The sequence below is a fragment of the Dermochelys coriacea genome, chromosome 7 (assembly GCF_009764565.3).
Source record: "Dermochelys coriacea isolate rDerCor1 chromosome 7, rDerCor1.pri.v4, whole genome shotgun sequence".
Classification (NCBI taxonomy): Eukaryota; Metazoa; Chordata; order Testudines; family Dermochelyidae; genus Dermochelys; species Dermochelys coriacea.
This window is the reverse complement of record NC_050074.1, coordinates 94,078,468-94,098,507: the sequence shown is the minus strand read 5'-3', so window position 1 is coordinate 94,098,507 and position 20,040 is coordinate 94,078,468. Positions and strand designations below refer to the sequence as shown.

General features: G+C 42.7%; 1 protein-coding gene across 2 annotated transcripts in view; it reads left to right on the top strand.

Annotated features, from left to right (window-relative positions):
* Positions 1-20,040, top strand: part of PLCE1 (phospholipase C epsilon 1) — a 340,325-nt gene that overhangs the window by 46,263 nt on the left and 274,022 nt on the right. For both annotated transcript variants that reach the window (XM_038409060.2, XM_043518170.1), the window contains exon 2: positions 6,505-8,081. In XM_038409060.2, the coding sequence (XP_038264988.1) occupies positions 6,879-8,081 (1,203 nt within the window). In that variant the 5' untranslated portion in view covers positions 6,505-6,878. The remainder of the gene's footprint in view (positions 1-6,504; positions 8,082-20,040) is intronic.

Below are 20,040 nucleotides of genomic sequence, written 5' to 3'. Positions count from 1 at the left end.
TGAAGGCACAGAGTAGTAATCTATAGCGATTAATGCAGAAAGGTTCAGTGGAAACTCCTGTGGGTATTTTCCCTGAGTGTGATGTGGGAAAAGTTGCAAAGAAAAGTTTTTCATGTTTGTTTAGGAAGATGGGTCAGGGTAGATAAAAATCAGTTACTTTAAAAAAAAAAATCTGTTCTTTCTGTTTTAAATTGGAATTTTTTAATGTGAATTGAATACAGATTAATTTTTTAAACCTGTTTCAAATTAAAATTTGAAAATATAACCACCTATGTTAAGGCCTCAGTGTACCATTTATTAACATGTAAATTAATTAAAATTACATGTTTGTTGCCAGGTTTTAAAGAACTTCAGTCACTGAACTGGTGGAAGTCACTGGGTTGGCACCTTGCATTAGAGTTGTTTAAAACACCTTTTGATAACAGTAACCTCTGTGGCATGTGGAGAGAGAATATTTTATTTATTTTTTTAAATTTCAGTTTAGTCAATTAGCTCAATTGAATGACTAGTTCATTCAGACTTTAAAAAAAAGATTAGGAGTTGAAAAAAGGAAAGCTTGTTGTCCTCTTGTAATCTATGAATAAAAACTAGGTATGAGAAAATGAGACCTACTAATTCTAAAATCTGGAAGGACATGGTGACCAGAAACAATCATTTTGATTCACGAACTACAAGTCTTCCTTTGTTTAGTAAATCAGTTAGTTTTAAAAGCAAAACGTTTTGATAAACTTTGTTTTTTTTTCTTATGTATCTAGCACATTTAAGGTTTAATTTTTAAAAAAGATTAAAATGTTTTGTGCAAAATTCCCTGTTTTCTAAGTTAAATGTAAACATTAAGAATCTGAATAAATATAACATAAGCTGTATAATAGCTGAAATAGATGTGTATAGCTATACACATCCTCCTAGTTAGCAAAAACCCAGTGCCAAATTTAGTGTAAAGGCCTATATTTAGTTGCAAATCAACACGTCTTAGTGGTTACCAATGAATGAGGCTTTCTTTTGGTAAATAAGTAAATACCAAGGTAAAACAAGATTAAAACTGATTTTAAATCGGTTTCCCCCTTGCTGAATTCAGCCATAATTAAAATGGTGTGGTTTAAATCAATCCACCTTGAGGGCAGAGGTGTAACAACATTGCTGAGGCACCCTCCCCGTCAGCAGAGTTTTGGGCGTTGAAGTGTGCTTTTTCTGATCCATTCATTCCCCAACTGGCTAAAATTTAGGGAGGTGATCTAAGTAGAAGTAACTAGTTTTATTTAAAATATTTAATTTGGGGAAGATTCTCTAATGGTAATAAAATTGGTCAAGTGTGTAAGCAGATTTTCCGAATTAAATGAGCATGTAGCTTGCTTTTATTAAAATGCTGTAACTGCAGGTGGTAATTTTAAAAAGTAATTAGTTTGGTTGACAAGAAACAGCTGTTGATTTTAGAAGGCTTTTTTTTTTTTTATAGAAGCCAGGGGGTTCTAACAAGCAATCTTTTCCTTGCTAAATATTAGGGCTTCTAGTCTGTTGCCTTGGACACTAGATCATAATTTTTTTTTTTTAAATGCCTTACCTTCTGGACTGGCCCCTCTCAGTTCTACTTCTATCTCTCTGGCCATTCCTCAAGTGTCTCTTTTGTCTGGTCATCATCCTCTGTTCCACTTGCCATAGCGATTCCACAGGAATCTATCCTTTGGCCCTTTTATTTCCTTTTGTCATTTCTTTAGATCAGTGATGATCCAGTATTACACAGGAGGGATACATAAACCTAAGCACAACCTTGTGTGGGCGAAAGATTTAAAGTCCCCTGTATTGATTTATATTTTAAGTTCCACATGTTTGGTATGTATTTAGGTTGTTTCTAGGTACAGTATTGTCTTTTTACACACTTGTGTAAACTAAAATCATGTAAACATGATGATAAAACTTTAATGAATCAGCTGTTGGTATATTGCATTGAAGCATGCTGCTGGCCTTAGGAAATGCCTTGGTGGATCATAGGTTGAGCACCCCTGCTTTAGGTGATCTTATATGCTCCACATGGCTTTAGTTAATATCTCTATGCTGACATCTCTTTAATTTGTTTGCTCCTGAGTGGTTTTTTTTTTTTTTTTTCATCCATTCAATTCCACATCTCAGCCTGTCATTCTGACATCTCCTACTGGATTGCAGCTCAAATTCAGCACTGTCAAAAGCTAACTCCTTATTTTTCCTAACAAACCCTCCCAATTCTTTCTCATTGTTGACAAAGACCACCAACCTCCCTGGAGCTCAGGCTTGTTGTTAATTATTTGTATTACTATTTAGGAGTCCAACTCGTGGATTTAAAGGTGTTAGTTTTGAGGATCTTTATGTGGAGCTCCTTCCAAACATGAGGGCCAGCATGGCAGAAAGAAGTAAAGAGCTTGTCTGAAAATGTAATAAATGGGGACAGAGTCTGGCTTTATGGGGTGATCACAGGTGAGAGTTGACATCGCAGTGGTGAATGGGAGATGATAGATGAGAGAGCAATAAGTTGGGAGGGGTTTAAAGTGAAGACCCGTAGCTTATGTTTGGCATGATAGAGAAGGGGGATGCAAAGAGTGGAGATGTGGTCAGAGACTGACTAGGAAAATGATCTTTGCAGTAACATTCTGAATTGATATGAGGGTGCAAGTTTGCATTTGTCAAACCCAGAGAGAAAGATATTACGGTAGTAGGTGTTTTAGCTGTATTGTGGCTGGATAGGAAAGACCATATTTTTAGACATGTATTGTGGAAGCAAGGGGGTTTGAGTTGATTCAGAACAGAGAGCATGTGCTTGTCTAGCTAAGCATGGGAGGGCTGTAATTTGTATGATGTATGTTGCACCAAGGAGAAAGTGTTTAACCTGGAGATCCTTACCTGGGTTTACTTCTGGCATTGCCTCACCAAGATAAGTATTTTATTGTTCCAGGTGTTTAACTCTTGCCTTCTTTCCAGGAGAAAGGGTTGGGACTTAAAGTGGCTGGTGACCTGGGATCCCCTTTCTCTGCTCAGGGAACTCCCCACCTCACACATTTTCTTTCAGTCCCTACTGCAAAAACTCTCATCCAGGCTCCCATGATTTCCCTTTTCGACTACCTCCTCTTTGGCCTCTTTGATACCCACATTAACCCTTCCAACCTGTACAAAATGCACATACTAAGATGCTGCTTGTTCTGACTGTGACGGGTTGGATCCCACTCTCCTGTCCGGGATGACACCTGATGTACTGGGGTTTAACCGAGCCCCTCCTCAACCAGCCTGGGTTCCCTCTTCCTGCTTTGCTGAATTAGGCTCTCTGGACTCTTGCAGCGTACACACACACACACACACACACACACAGAGGTAGGGCCTAACCCTGCTGCAGACAGACTAAAATCAGCTCTGTGTGAGAGGGCTACCCCAGCACTCATGTGCCCCCACCCCTTTTGGGAGGCAAACTCAAAATAATACTGTCTTGCACTGTATAGAAATATCTGTACAGCACAAGCTCTTAAAACTTGCCCTCTTCCTCAGTGTGAAGAGAGAGATGCATGACTTCTTGCCCCACTGTTAGAAATTGCATAAACTGGGTTTAATAATAAACAAAATCTGCCTTTTATAGTTCATAAAATTTAAGTGGTTCAAGAGATAACGAACAGAACAAAGCAGATTACTAAGCAAATGAAATAAAACATGTAAACTAAGCTTGACACACTAGATAGGTAGGATACAAATTAGCAAATTCTCACCCTAAGTGATAAACAGGCTGGCAGATTCTTAAGGCACAGGTTGCCTTGGCTTTCTCAGGTTTTCATACACAGGCTAAAGATCTTAGCCTGGGACTATCATTTCTCACAGTTCAGTCTTTATTCCTCCGCTGTTTTCAGGTGTGTTGTTGTAGGGAGAGTGAGGACCCCCACATGTTATCATTGTCCCTCTTTTTTTATCTTCTCCCCCCCTCCAACTTCCTGGAAAGCTTTTTTGCTGTGACCTGGGTCAAACAAACAGTTCCCATTGTGTAGAGCTATCTCTGACCTTTAATGATAATCATAACCTTTAATGAAAAGAAAAGGAGTACCGGTGGCACCTTAGAGACTAACAAATTTATTAGAGCATAAGCTTTCGTGAGCTACAGCTCACTTCATCGGATGCATTTGGTGGAAAAAACAGAGGAGAGATTTATATACACACACACACACACACACACACACAGAGAACATGAAACAATGGGTTTATCATACACACTGTAAGGAGAGGTTTCAGAGTAGCAGCCGTGTTAGTCTGTATTCGCAAAAAGAAAAGGAGTACTTGTGGCACCTTAGAGACTAACAAATTTATTAGAGCATAAGCTTTCGTGACAGTGTGTATGATAAACCCATTGTTTCATGTTCTCTGTGTGTGTGTATATAAATCTCTTCTCTGTTTTTTCCACCAAATGCATCCGATGAAGTGAGCTGTAGCTCACGAAAGCTTATGCTCTAATAAATGTTAGTCTCTAAGGTGCCACAAGTACTCCTTTTCTTTTTACTGTAAGGAGAGTGATCACTTAAGATAAGCCATCACCAGCAGCGGGGGGGGGGGGGGGGGGAAAGGAGGAAAACCTTTCATGGTGACAAGCAAGGTAGGCTAATTCCAGCAGTTAACAAGAATATCAGAGGAACAGTGGGGGGTGGGGTGGGAGGGAGAAATACCATGGGGAAATAGTTTTACTTTGTGTAATGACTCATCCATTCCCAGTCTCTATTCAAGCCTAAGTTAATTGTATCCAGTTTGCAAATTAATTCCAATTCAGCAGTCTCTCGTTGGAGTCTGTTTTTGAAGCTTTTTTGTTGAAGGATAGCCACTCTAAGATCTGTGATCGAGTGACCAGAGAGATTGAAGTGTTCTCCAACTGGTTTTTGAATGTTATAATTCTTGACGTCTGATTTATGTCCATTCATTCTTTTACGTAGAGACTGTCCAGTTTGGCCAATGTACATGGCAGAGGGGCATTGCTGGCACATGATGGCATATATCACATTGGTAGATGCGCAGGTGAACGAGCCTCTGATAGTGTGGCTGATGTGATTAGGCCCTATGATGGTATCCCCTGAATAGATATGTGGACAGAGTGTTAACTGCTGGAATTAGCCTACCTTGCTTGTCACCATGAAAGGTTTTCCTCCTTTCCCTCCCTGCTGCTGGTGATGGCTTATCTTAAGTGATCACTCTCCTTACAGTGTGTATGATAAACCCATTGTTTCATGTTCTCTGTGTGTGTGTATATAAATCTCTCCTCTGTTTTTTCCACCAAATGCATCCGATGAAGTGAGCTGTAGCTCACGAAAGCTTATGCTCTAATAAATTTGTTAGTCTCTAAGGTGCCACCGGTACTCCTTTTCTTTTTGCGAATACAGACTAACACGGCTGCTACTCTGAAACCTATAACCTTTAATGATACCTTACATGAGTCTCTTGCATAAAGTACATCTCAGTTATGTCATGAGCATATTTACATAACAAATATGAAGCGCAAAGTCACACTGACCATGTCATGTTCCGTTAGATTTCTTCTCTGGCTTTTCCTCCTTCATACCAAGTTCAGTCCTCTGTCCTTGCTATCAAGTCCCTGCACAATTGTCTTTTTACTATTATCTCCCATCTCCTTTGCTGTACCAGTGGTACAAGCCTTGACACAAGATACTTGATGAGAAGAAATGCATTCCCTCGTAGTGGCAAGGTTTAAGGGCAATTAAGGATAGTCATGTAATCTTTAAAAAACCTCTGTTAAGGCATGAGCAATCATTATCTTGACCACTTTTCTTGTGTGTTGTAACTTTTTCCCCTACTGTGTGTGTCTATCTCTTTTAATTTTGATTAAAAGAATCAATAATTTTTCAAAGGACATCAATAATTAAATTTTTCTGAAAATATTTTACCAACTTTAGTGATAAGTAACCCCTAAAATTACTCTGAAAGAGACCATAGAAAACCAAGTATTTTCACTTTGTTCATATTATGTATATTCAATTTCACAGTTTCACCCCGTACAGTAAATTTTTCTTGTTTGGGTTTTTCATTCAATAACGTAGAGAAAAACCTTTTTTAAAATAAGAATATGATTGTAAAACTGTAAATATTGATGGAGGGAGTCTAAGGGGATGCCTATACAGCAAAAAGGCTTGTGGCAGTGCGTCTTAGAACCTGGTCAACTGGTTTGGGCTTGCAGGGCTTGTGCTACGGGGCTGGAGCCCAGGTTCTGAAACCCAAGCCCAGACATCCACACCACTGTTTAGCCCTGTAGTACGAGCTCTGCAAGCCCAAGTTAGTGACCCAGGCTCTGAGGCTTGCTGCTGCTACTTGTGTAGACATTTCCTAAGACAGAGATACTTCCTGAAACTGTTTTCAACTTATTTTTTTCAATTAATTAGATATCAAGTTGACTGTGTCCTCTTAACGTTCTATGAACAACTTTTACATACTAACCATATCTTCTTGTTATGACTATGCATTTCATACCATGGAATTTAATACATTGTCTTTTTCTTGCAGGAAACTAATTAAAATTGGATGTTGTATGGTGAGATACATCTTTGTGATGGATTATATGTTCAAATATGCTCTTTTTCTACAAACTGTAGAAACAAATAATACCCTGTGTATGACGGAAATGCTGACAGTGGAAAGAAAATTGTCAACTGGCAATATCACGTTAAACTGCTTTAAGAAAATCTCTAGTTCACATCAGTGAGCCACAGCTGGTAAAGCTTTGTAGTTGTAGTGCATATGCTTTTAAAAGTAATAAAGGATTCAACATGTTTTTACAGTGTGTCTGCACTGATAATTTAGCACTGAATTTTCATACACCAAAATCATAGTATGATTATCAGTGAGGAAAAACAGAACATTATCTAAAAACTGTCAAAATGACCTCTGAGGAAATGGCAGCTTCTGTACTTTTGTCTGTGGCACAGGGTAAAGTGATACCTGCTCAGTCAGCTGAAGCTGAAAATAGTGAAAATGCTTGGGACACCAATGTTATAAAAAGACGTATTGCTAATCAAGGAAGACAGACGACACATACTTTCTCGTACTTACACAGACTTAAAGAAGAACATCTTCAGGGCTCGCTGCCCAAAATTTTCTCTTTGGCAAGTGGAGAAGGAATGACTGATAATAGGAGTAATGAAAACTTCTGGGAGAAAAACACATGCATCCCTGGTTCAGTGGAGTTTCTTAACATGAATTGCAACATTATAAAGAAAAAATGCAAGACCAGTGTTCCGCATAACCAGTTACATAAATCATGTGATTCTTTAGCAGAAGAACAAACGTGCTTGGAAACTGGAATTTCTACTTCCCGGGAAAGGACCATGTTTGCTGAAATTCAGTTGAAGAGGGATGAACCTTCAGTAGAGATGCAGTCATTAAGAAACCAGTTAGCAGTAAATAAAAGTGGCACAGATGATGCTGCTGATGTAGCAGTGTTTCACTTTCACTATGCTAGTGAAAGAAATGTATCAAAAGCTTTGTGCACACTTCACAACAGCTTCATTTTGGATGACTGTTTACAGAAGGTAAATGTTGGTAATGATCACATCAGTGACTCAACAGCCTGCACTTGTAAATTAATGGACTTGACAAATTGTGACAATAAAAATGGACAACAGTTGTGTGATAACTGTGACACTTTAAGGGACAAGTATTTATATGTGGAAAGAGCAGCACGAAAGGTTAGAGTGGCATGCTCAAGTCATAGCTTTTATGGTGGTAATTTTACTGGAAAAATGCCCTCAAAGCCCTTTCTGAGCCATTTTGAAGATTGCAGTGATAACTGTGAAGAAGGGATGGAGGAGGAGTTTTTTAGAAACAAAAAGGAACGTTCCACTTTATTAATCAGACGTTTTTGTAAAAATGATAAGGAGATTAAAAAATCAGTTTATACTGGAACAAGGGCAATTGTTAGGACTTTACCTTCAGGGCATATTGGAGCTGTTGCTTGGGATTATGTGGAGCAGAGAAGAAACAAGAGTGATTTAAAGCATTATAGGATTATTGCAAAACATCTAACTATTCAAGCCTTAAGTGAGGAATTAAATTCTGATCTTGTGAAATCCATATGGTATGAGGTAAGCTTTTCATATTTTTTTCATGTAAATGTGTACTGAACTGATGTTTTGATTTAACAAAATTATTACCCAATTTATTGGTGAAGCTCTTGAGGAGCGTGTCAAACTACATGATTAAATAACACTGATAACCTTGTAGACAAGACATAATACAGCCACAACCACTATTCAAAAACAAGCTTTTATTATGAATAACATTTAAGATGCATTTTATGATTTATGTCCACTGGTACCAATTAGCATAGAGAATGGAAGACTTAATTAACATATTGCTATGTTGAACTCTCCTTTTTAGAAGGGTTTGTCTCATCCTTAAAATCATTTTGTCTAAAAATTGGCACAGGAGTTTCTAATAGAGGGTAGAATAAAAAATAAATCATCCATTTTTATGGACTTTCTAAAAACGAAGCAGAGACGTTGTTGTTTCAATTTTTTTTACAATTTTCAGACTAATGCTATAATGTTCCATGGTGTGGATTGCTATAGAATGATTGTAGTGAAAACATACAGGTTGTATTAAAGTATTTTTTTAAAAATACCTAAATATTTCATCTAAATTATCATGTTTGAAAATTACTTCTGCACATATAAATAACTATCTTTATAATTTATATTATGACAGTTGCATACTGTTTGATATATAGTTGTCCTGTTGACTAAATATCATTAGTTCTGTTGACTAAATATCATTCTAAGCCTTCATCCACAATTATTATGAACTCATTTAAAAAGTTGTAGAAATGATATATGGCACTTCCCAAACAAATAATATTAATTGTGAAGTACTTTTACATCATGCTGTTCAGAGTTCTGCAGTTCCATGGCTATAGAATGGGAAGCAGAAACTACAATTGGTAATGGAATTTATAAAAAGAGTTTCTTCACAGTATTGCTAACAAAATGCCATTTTAGAATGGAAGATTAGTGCTTTTCTTTTAGAGTAGCAGCTGTGTTAGTCTGTATTCACAAAAAGAAAAGGGGTACTTGTGGCACCTTAGAGACTAACACATTTATTTGAGCATAAGCTTTCGTGAGCTACAGCTCACTTCATCAGATGCATTCAGTGTTCATTCAATGAACTGGCATCAAGTTCAGCCAGCATCTAATGTCAGCGTTTGGTATTTGACTTCACTTTGCCAACCATGTGCTGCCATGACATTTAAAATAATTTTATATAAACTTGTTACAACTGACTTTTTTAAATTTAACTCCAATTTTATTAATCGTTGCATTACTCTTTAATTGTCTTGACACCTGTTTATTTTCATGCCACTAATACATGTAAATGATGTAGTATTTTGTGACTGGGCAATCATCTCAAGGGTGTAAATAGTGATATCAAATCCATTCACTATTTTTGAGGTGGTTCCAGATTTTACAGTTTGTCTAGTCAGCTGTCATTTTAACATTCCCTTTGAATACCTGTGATTCGGGGAGCATCTCAGTAAACAATATGACCGAAGAACAGCAAGTGTATTTAGATCATGTGAATGGTTGCTGCATTCCATATGGAGTAGTGGTGGAATCAATCATTGCTTCTCCAAAGGATATTGTTGCTATTGTCAATCACTATATCAAGACTGAGAAAAGGCCATGTGACTGCCTGTTTAAAGAAAGTGTTTTAATTTCATCTTTCTTTTTTTTTAAAACTCTATCCATATCCAGAAAAAGTGGAAGAAGTTTTCAAAGGTAACTGGCATTTGTGACTCTGAAAATTTTCTCCAGTGTGTATGAGTAATTCTCCTGTAGTGCTTCATATTACATTTTCATATTTATGCTCATTTATTATTCAGTCATATTTTCCTGGTATAATTTACACTTCCTATATATTTGTTTTACTTTTTCTAAATTATTTAAAGTGTTAAAGAAAAAATAAACTTGAAATACATTTATAGGGACTTCTGATTTTGTTTCGCATATCATTTGGGAGAGGGTGAGCACTCTTTCTTTTGGTCCCTGATTTAAGTACTTAAGCATGTGAGTACTCCATGGGATTTAAGTGCTTTGCTGAATTGGGGTGTGGAGCAAGCTGTTCCAATTTACTACTGTGTAGAGAAATTTTCCTCAATTTCCTAAAGAAGGTATTTAAAGGAAATAAAGCCAGAAGTAAAGTTCAGTACCTAGGATTTTTTACCTTGTTTCTGTCCGACTTTTTGTCGGATCTCCAAAGTTATTGATTTGTTTACAGTTGAGTTGAGCAATATTCCTGTGTTATGCTTGTATCTTCAATGAATTCTCCTATTCCTATGACAGGTTTCAGAGTAGCAGCCGTGTTAGTCTGTATTCGCAAAAAGCCCCCCAATCTGAAGCAAATACTCCCAGCAACCACACACCACACAACAGAACCACTAACCCAAGAACCTATCCTTGCAACAAAGCCCATTGCCAACTCTGTCCACATCTATTCAAGGGATACCATCATAGGGCCTAATCACATCAGCCACGCTATCAGAGGCTCGTTCACCTGCGCATCTACCAATGTGATATATGCCATCATGTGCCAGCAATGCCCCTCTGCCATGTACATTGGCCAAACTGGACAGTCTCTACATAAAAGAATGAATGGACACAAATCAGACGTCAAGAATTATAACATTCAAAAACCAGTTGGAGAACACTTCAATCTCTCTGGTCACTCGATCACAGACCTAAGAGTGGCTATCCTTCAACAAAAAAGCTTCAAAAACAGACTCCAACGAGAGACTGCTGAATTGGAATTAATTTGCAAACTGGATACAATTAACTTAGGCTTGAATAGAGACTGGGAATGGATGAGTCATTACACAAAGTAAAACTATTTCCCCATGGTATTTCTCCCTCCCACCCCACCCCCCACTGTTCCTCTGATATTCTTAACTGCTGGAATTAGCCTACCTTGCTTTTCACCATGAAAGGATTTCCTCCCCCCCCCCCCCTGCTGCTGGTGATGGCTTATCTTAAGTGATCATTCTCCTTACAGTGTGTATGATAAACCTATTGTTTCATGTTCTCTCTCTCTGTGTGTGTGTGTGTGTGTGTGTGTGTGTGTGTGTGTGTGTGTGTGTGTGTATAAATCTCTCCTCTGTTTTTTCCACCAAATGCATCCAATGAACTGAGCTGTAGCTCACAAAAGCTTATGCTCTAATAAATTTGTTAGTCTCTAAGGTGCCACAAGTACTCCTTTTCTTTTTTCCTATTCCTATGTTCATGAAGAGCTCTAAAAAGCAAATGGGTCGCGACTCATTACTGGGTTGCGGAATGTAAGGCACTGGGTTGCAGCCGCTCTGGTCAGCACCGCCGACCGGGCCATTAAAAGTCCTGTCGGCGGTGCTGCCTGGCCAAGGCAGGCTAGTTCCTACCTCTTCTGACCCCCCACTGAGCCTCGGAAGCGGCCAGCAGTGTGTCTGGCTCCTAGCATGGGGGCCATGGGTTCCACCCAATGGGAGCTGGGGGGGCAGTGCCTCCAGCAAGAGCCGCACAGAGCCACTTGCACACCTCCGCCTAGGAGCCAGACCTGCTGCTGGCCACTTCCGGGGTGCAGCATGGTCTGCGGTGCCAGGACAGGCGGGAAGCCTGCCTTAGCACCCCCACTGCACCACTGACTGGGAGCCGCCCGAGGTAAACCCATGCTCCAATCCCTGGCCCCAGTCCTGATCTTGAAACCCTAGACCAGAGCCCTGACCCCCTCCCGGATCCAAACTCCCTGTCCCAGCCAAGAGTCCCCTCCCACACTCTGTGAACCCCTCATTCCTGGCCCCACCCCGCAGCCCTCACCCCTGCACCCAACCCTCTGCCCCAGCCTTGAGTCCCTCCCACACCCCAAACCCCTCATCCCGAGCTCCGTTGGGTCATGGGCATCAACAGTTTTCTTCAACTGGGTTGCCAGAAAAAAAAGTTTGAAAACAACTGTTCTAGACAACACATTTCATAAGTTTTGGATGGTAAAATATGGTGAATTTTGTAAAATAGTGCTCTTCCCATACACATTTTCTATGATGCTTGAGCCAACAAGATGCTTAGCATCCTAGCCCCAAGCCAGCAAAGGACATACAGCACTTATCTAATTTTTAAGTGTACAAGTACTCCAATTGACTTTCAAGTTAAGCATGGACTTACATGATTTGCTGGTTTGCGGACAGAAAGCTCATCTCTTATGGAGGAGCAATTTTTTAAACAACTATGCACGATGCATTTCCTCAGCGCAAAACCTAAAAGAGGAAAAGCTAGTGAAAACAGGATGCAAAAATGAGCATTGTAATTTCAGCTTGAATGTAAATGTCTTGCACCTAACTTTGAAGACCACTAGAGATGGACATTGGTCCAATATTGCCAACCCCAAGTGTTCAAAAATCCTGAGTCAGGCCCCAGAAATCTTTAAATTGGTTTAAAGATAATGAGACTTAAAATAACACTACTTTTTTATTTTACTTTTTTAAAAAACCTTCAAGATACAATCTGTTTAAGTCTTTAAGCTTTTCTTTACAGCCATGAGGGTTAGAATTTTTTAAATGAAGGTTGAGATTCTCACATATCACATGACTCCAGGACTTGGGGCTTTAAGAAATACATCAGATATTTGTCAGAATTGGCAACATAGCCTGTGGTTATGCTTAGGAAGTAGAGTTCTAAAGTTTTCTTGAATCAAGAAAACACTATCTCTGGCTTGATTCAAGAATAGTACTGTGATTGGTACTTAATTCCCATCACCTGTAAGGCAAGGGAGATGAGCTCTGTGCCTAGGAATGATTAACTGATTGTCTCCTGGCCAGAGAAGGAGGAGCTAGGTGGTATAAGGAGCAGAGAGAGCTCCCTTGGAAATGGAAGACCCAGGAAAGAGAAGGTAGGTGGAAGAGTTCCCCTCCAGGGTAGAGGCTTGGAGGAAAGGCTAGTAATTGTGATTGGCTGCTCCTATAGCTTTGATTTCTAGTAAGTGTTAGCTTCTATGGTGGGACTCGAGTGGAGAGAGTCCCAAGCTAGGGTCTCTAAGGATGAGGGAATGATCTATAAGAACATGAGGGTAGAAGTTGAGTGATACTTGGAGTCCTAGCAGGGAAAAGCCGTGGAGTCGGTAATGGGATGGAGGGGAGGAGCCAAAGTTGAGCCCAGGAGGGGCAGAGAACCTTTTGTCTGTCAAGCCCATGATTGGGGAAGGTCCTTTTTTGTTTAGAGCTGAACCCAGAAGGGTATCAAATTATTGTGTGACTTGTCCAGAGGGCTGAACGATAGGGACTCAATTGGGCAATCTGGAAAAGGGACCATCTGAAACTGACCATCACAGGTAGGGTTGCCAGGTGTCTAGTTTTCAACTGGAACACTCGATCAAAAAAGGACCCTGGCAGCTCTGGTCGGCACCGCCGATCGGGCTGTTAAAAGTCTGGTTAGCAGTGCAGTGGGGGCCCGGGGCTAAGGCAGGCTCCCTGCCTGTCCTAGCTCTGTGCGGCTCCTGGAAGCAGCCGCCAGGTCCCTGCAGCCCCTAGATGCGTTGGCGGCCAGGAAGGCTCCGTGCACTGCCCCATACCTGAGGGCTGGTTCCACAGCTACCATTAGTCAGGAACCACTACCAATGGGAGCTGCGGGGGCTGTGCCTGCGGCCGTGAGGATAGTGTGCAGAGCCTCCCTGGCTGCTCATGCATCTAGGGGCTGCAGGACCTGGCAGCCGGTTCCTGGGTAAGTGCCGCTGGGACCCCACACTCCAACCCCCCTGCTCCAGCCCAGAGTCTCGTCCTGGATCCCGCACCCAAAACTCTCTCTCCTGGAGCCCTCTTCCACACCCTGAACCCCTTATCCCCACCCCAGAGCCTGCACCCCCAGCCAGAGCCCCCAACCCTCTGCCCCAGCACAGTGAAAGTGAGTGAGGGTAGGGGAGAGCAAGTGTGGTGTGTGTGTGTGTGTGTGTTGGGGGGGGGATGGAGCGAGCGGTGGGGGGCCTCAGATAAGGGGCAGAGCGGAGAGGGGGCCTTGAGGAAGAGGTGTTCGGTTTTGTGCAATTAGAAAGTTGGCAACCCCAATCGCAGCCCTGGAAATGCAAGAGGCAAAGTCTCCTGCAACAATGCATCCAGGGAGGAAGGGGGCACCCTAGTGGTAAGGACATGCATTTACAAGCACCAAAGATAAATGTTTGCATGGCGATTACAATAACCCCATTAAAATGAGTTTTAATAAAAAGAAGAGTACTTGTGGCATCTTAGAGACTAACAAATTTATTTGAGTATAAGTTTTCATGAGCTACAGCTCACTTCATCGGTCTCTGGACTGCACTGAAGCTTCTGTGCCCCTGATATGTTAAGTGGCATTGAAGTCTGCCTCTAACTCCTCCTCTTATGAGGCATTGCTTCTGCAGAATTGCCGAAAGCATGAAGCACAGGTCAGAGCCTATAGCTGTGTGTGTGCCACTGCCAAATCCTTTGCGTTTGAGCTGCTCCACGTTGAAGCCCCTGGAGAAACCTCTCAACATTTGGAAATCTCAATGTTCAGGTTCCTTTGCTTGTTCAGTTCTTGTTCACATGGCAAATTCAGCTGTAACACAGGAAATGCTCATTTGTCCCCAAACCTGCTTATAAACAGGATTCTAGTAGATTCCATAGATTAGACTGTATGAATGTGTCATAACCAGATTAATGATTTGGTGTAACTAAGGTTTAAAAAATTATACATTCCTTAGGATTATGTAGTTTTTTATGTATTAAAATATTTTGGATGTTAGATGTAAAACTGAATAATATGAGGAACTCTTGCTTCCTATGTAATTCGGGAATGTGTAATATAATATGTAATACAGGACTTAGTAGTTGACGGTAGTGCCAGTTAATGATCTGTTATCTGTGCGTTTGTCATATTGACATAATGCTACCTCAGATGGTCAAAGTATTGTGAGGTGAGAATTTTTTCCCTGTGTTGTGCTGGGAATATGAGATACACAGAATGTGCTCTCAGATGATGATTTCAAAGAAGCACAATTACAAATGGGGTTTGGTCAAAATTTTCAGGTGTTCGCTAATTTTGGATGCTGCTCTTGAAACATCAAGAGTAATTTTTCAGAGGTGCTTAGCATCTACAAATCTAGTCAAACTTCACATAAGCTGCAAATGTACTACCACCTCTGAAAATCAGAATCTGTGTATTTAGAATTAGGCACCCAGAAATTGGGACAACAAAAATAAGTGGGCACTCTTAAGGGGGAAAAAAATAAATAAAATGTGGACTAAATGATTTGTCCAAGTAAAGAGAGCATGTTAATCTGAGCCATGGGATAGGTCTCCTGACCTTCAGTTCCATTCTCTAAACGCTGGACAACTCAGCATTCTATAAATAGTATATATTTGTATGTTTATGATTAAAGGAAGATTAAGAAGTGTTTGCGCTCGGATAATATGGCAATGCCCTTTTGGTTAGTTTAATCAGGTTTAAGCTTCCCCCAATAACCTGTTAAACTCAACAGTTTTTTCTTTTTAATGATGAATTAGATGATCCTATCTTATAGCACTGTGATGGATATAGTGTTTCCTACTCCCTCTACATGCAGGAAGATTTAATAATGTGCATGCACAATTTTCGAAAAAGGTAGATAAAATTGAACGTGAACTATAATTTATAAAAACAAATTTAATTGACCCTAGTTTGCTAAGACTATATAAAAGCATTTTCTTGGTGTCAGTTTTTTCACCTATGATGGCTAATGCTATTTAGGAGAAGAAAAACAAAGCTTAATAGAGTGGTAACATAGTCATTCACCAATAGGAGTGATTGAGAAAATCATTCTGCCAAACTCTTAACTTCTCAGGGTCTGAAACAGTAGCTGTGTAAGAAATTTTACTATTATCCTGTTACAGGTGCTCTCTTGTCAATTTGCTGACTCATTTGGCTGGCAGGACGAACCAAAGGCTGAAGGCCCTGTTTTGTACAGGAAAATTTCAGGTTATAGGGGAATAAGAACAAATTTTACTCAAATTAAGTAGTGGCAAAGTCCAAAAGAAATGAACAATTTAGGACTCATGGTTCAGAATCTATACTTCCTTATTGCATAACCACCAAACATAGGGGTTTACACAATGGAAATTGCAACTGACCCTTTGTTAAACTTAAGTGGTTATTCCAATGGCAATAAATTTGTGATGTTCTAGTGCTTGCTCATGTCAATTCCATGTTAGGTGTGCGTATGCCGCATGTACCGCTGCTGGAGATGTTTCCCTGAGTGGTATCTGTATGGCCGGCTCTGGCACCCTCTGGAGTGATGCATCACGCACTGGTATGAGGCATCTCCGGCTCTGCGCCTTCTTAGTTCCTTCTTACCTCCCATGACGGTTGCAGGAACAGTGCTCTTGCTTTGGCAAGCCTCTAGTGGTTTCTCCTGATTTCCATTGTAAAGAGTAGTAGCTGTTGCAGTTTAGTGTAGTATAGTTTTTCACCGTTTAGTTCCCTTACGGGATGTTGTTCCTAGGACAGGGCATGCTTCGGTCTCTGGGCTTCAAACCGTGTTCAGCGTGTGCTAAACCCATGCTGGTCAGCAACCCTCACTCTAGCTGCCTGAAGTCTCCGGGGCAAGCCCACTTTTGTGATAAGTGCAGGATTTGCAAGGGCTTCCACCCGTGAATCCAAAAGGACAGAGATTGGACTCAAAGCCCTCCTGATGAAATCTGTGCTGAGACTGGCTTCTGAGTAAAGTTGATCAGACTCTGCACGGAGCACATCTGCCTCTGTGCGTAGTGCTCCTCTGGCACCATGTCGTCCTCTGCACTGTTCAACATCCCCGGTGCTGAAGAAGAGACAAAAGAAGCGCACTGAGAGAGGGCACTCCCAGTGCTTGCAGGGAATACAAAAGATTTAGGAAGTGAGTCGTGACCCGCACCCGCGGGAAGAAGCAGGTTTTTTGAAGGCACGCTCATGGACAGATTACCAATCTCTGTTCTGGATCAGCAGCTTCTTCTTGTGTTTCTGGACTTCCTTTTGCCATACCTACCTGCTTGGGCAGCTATTACATTGGACCACTGGGTACTGAGTACTATTGCAGTGGGGTACCCCCTCCAATTTGTTTCTATCCCTCTCCCAGACCGCCACCCCCCTCCCCATTCCTCTTCAAGGACCCTTCTTATGAGCAACTTCTTGTCCAAAAGGTTCAGGCCCTCCTGAGGGTAGGAGCAGTGGAGGCAGCTCCTTCAGAACTGAGAGGGAAAGGATTTTGCTCCTGATACTACTTGATCCCATAGGCAAAAGGGGGGCCTATGGCCTATCCTAGACCTACATCACCTCAACAAGGATATCAAGAAGCTGAGGTTCCGCATGGTCTCTTTAGCCTCCATTGTCCCGTCGCTAGATCCAGAAGACTGGTACACTGCCTTCAACTTGAATGATGCATATTTCCATGTCCATTTTTTGGGGACACAAAGTTCCTCAGGTTTGTGGTGGGTCACGAACACTACCAGTTTACAGTGCTCCCCTTCGGACTCTTGGTGGCCCCAAGAGTCTTCATGATGTGTACGGAAGTGGTGGCTTCTTCCTCAGGCCCAGAAGAGTATAAATTTATCTGTACCTCGATGACTGGCTGATAAAAGGCTGTTCGGGGGACCAAGTTCAGAACAATGTCACAGTGGTAATGGCCACCTGCAGATCTCTGGGCCTTCTCATAAATGAGAGAGTCGATGTTGATCTCAGTACAGATGACAGAATTTATAGGAGCAGTGCTTGACTCCTCCAAGCCCAGGCCTCCCAGAGGCTAGATTCAAAGCCATCATGGTCTTGGTCTCTCAGTTGTTAGCTCGTCTGCTGACAACTGCCCGGGTATATCTGCAGTTTCTGGGCCACATGGCAGCGTGCACTTGTGTAGTTTGATACACATGGCTGCGCCTCCAACAGCTCCAGATGTGGCTTGTCTCTGTCTTCTCACCAAGCAAACACCATCTGGACTCGATTCTCATCATCCCCAAGTTAGTCCTGGCTTCCCTGATGTGGTAGCTGCACCCAGTTACTGTTCTCTTGGGAGTGCCCTTCAAGACCCCACAGCCTGTGATATCTGAAACGTCGGACCTACGCTGGGGAGCTCACCAAGGCAACCTCAGGACTCAGTCTCTGGGTGAAAAACAAGCTGTCCCTGCACATAAATGGGAAGGAATTTAGGGCAATCCGCTTGGCATGTGAGGGGTTCCTCCCTCAGCTCATGGGCACAATGGTGCAAGTGCTGAGAGACAATACAGCAGTGATGTTCTATGTCAACAAACAGGGAGGGGCCCACTCAAAGGTCCTTTGTCAGGAGGACCTCACACTATGGAATCTTTGCATGAAGCATTCTGTCTGCATAGAGGCCATGCACCTGCAATGGGAATGGAACGTGCTAGCAGATCGCCTCATCAAGTCCTTCTCCTCTCACCGTGAGTGGTCTGTACACCCGGAGGTAATCAGTGCAATCTTCCAGAGGTGGGGGGGGACTCCTCAGGTGGATCTGTTCACCACTTCAGAGAACAAGAAGTGTTCCCTCTTTTGCTCAACTCTGCCAGGGCAGGGGTGCTCTGTCTCAGTGGTTCTCAAACTTTTGTACTGGTGACCCCTTTCACACAGCCTTGGAGTGAGACCCCCCCCTTATAAATTTAAAACACTTTTTTTTAATATATTTAACACCATTATAAATGCTGGAGGCAAAGCAGGGTTTGGGGTGGAGGCTGACAGCTTGACCCCCCATGTAATCTTGCAACCCCCTGGGGGTCCTGACCCCCAGTTTGAGAACCTCTGCTTCGTCCATGGTCAGACATTCTGCTGTATGCTTTTCCACAAATTCTTCTGATTCACAAGGTGCTTCTGAAAATAAAAGTGGACAAGGCAAAGGTCATTCTGATACCCCTGGCATGGCCTCACCAACATTGGTTCGGCATGCTCCTAGATCAGGGGTGCGCAAACTACCTTTAGGGCTTTAGCTCCGGGTCATGGGATTGCCCCCCAGGGCGCTGCAGGCCCTGCGCCGCTCTCAGAAGCTCTCACATTCCTGGGGGGGGTGGGGGCACAGAGGGCTCTGTGCTTTGCCCTTGCCTTCAGGCACCGCCCCTTGCAGCTCCCATTGGCCAGGAATGGGAGCCCTGTACTCCCACCTCCCGGGGCCGTGCAGGGACGTAGTTCCGGCCGCTTCCCGGAGTGATGCAGCGTGGGGTCAGGGCAGGCAGGGAGCCTGCCCTGGCCCTGGTGTGTGCCGCTGCCACCCTGGAGCCGCTTTAGGTAAGCGGCACCGGGCCAGAATCTGAACCCTTCCTGCCCCCAACCTCCTGCCCTAAGCCGCTTGCCTGCACCCCACACCCCTCCTGCACCCCAACCTCCTGCCCTTAGCCCCCTGTCACACCCTGCACCCCTCCTGTACCCCAACCCCTGCCCTGAGCTCCCTACTGCAGTCTGCACCCCTCCTGAACTTCTGCCCTGAGCCCCCTCCTGCACCCCTTCCCTCAGCCCCCGCTGCACCAACTTCCCTCCTGTACCCCAACCCCCTGTCCTGAGCTCCCTCCCACAGTCTCTACCCCTCCTGCACCCATGCCCTGAGCCCCCTCATACACCCTGCACCCCTCCTCTGCCCCAGTCCTTTGCCCTGAGCCTGTTCCTGCACACCACACCCGCTCCCACACTCCAACCCCCTACCCTGGCCCTGCATACAATTTCCCCACCCAGATGTGGCCCTCGGCCCAAAAAGTTTGCCCACCCGTGTCCTAGACCTAGCTGTTGCAGCCCTGTGGACTCTCTCTCTACCTCAGACCAGACTTGATCTCGTAGGATCAAGGGAGGCTTCTCCATCCAAACCTTGCAGGTCCACCCCTGACAGCATGACTGCTGTGTGGCTGAATCCGGACAAAAGAGCGGGCTCTGAGCAGGTGCAGTAGGTCTTGCTAGAAAACCCTCTACGAGGGCAACCTACCTGGCCAAATGGAAACACTTCTCCCTTTGCTGTCTTCTGTAAAAGTTGACTTGGTGGCAATTTCAGCGTTCCATCTCTGGATCCATGGCAGGTTGGTCT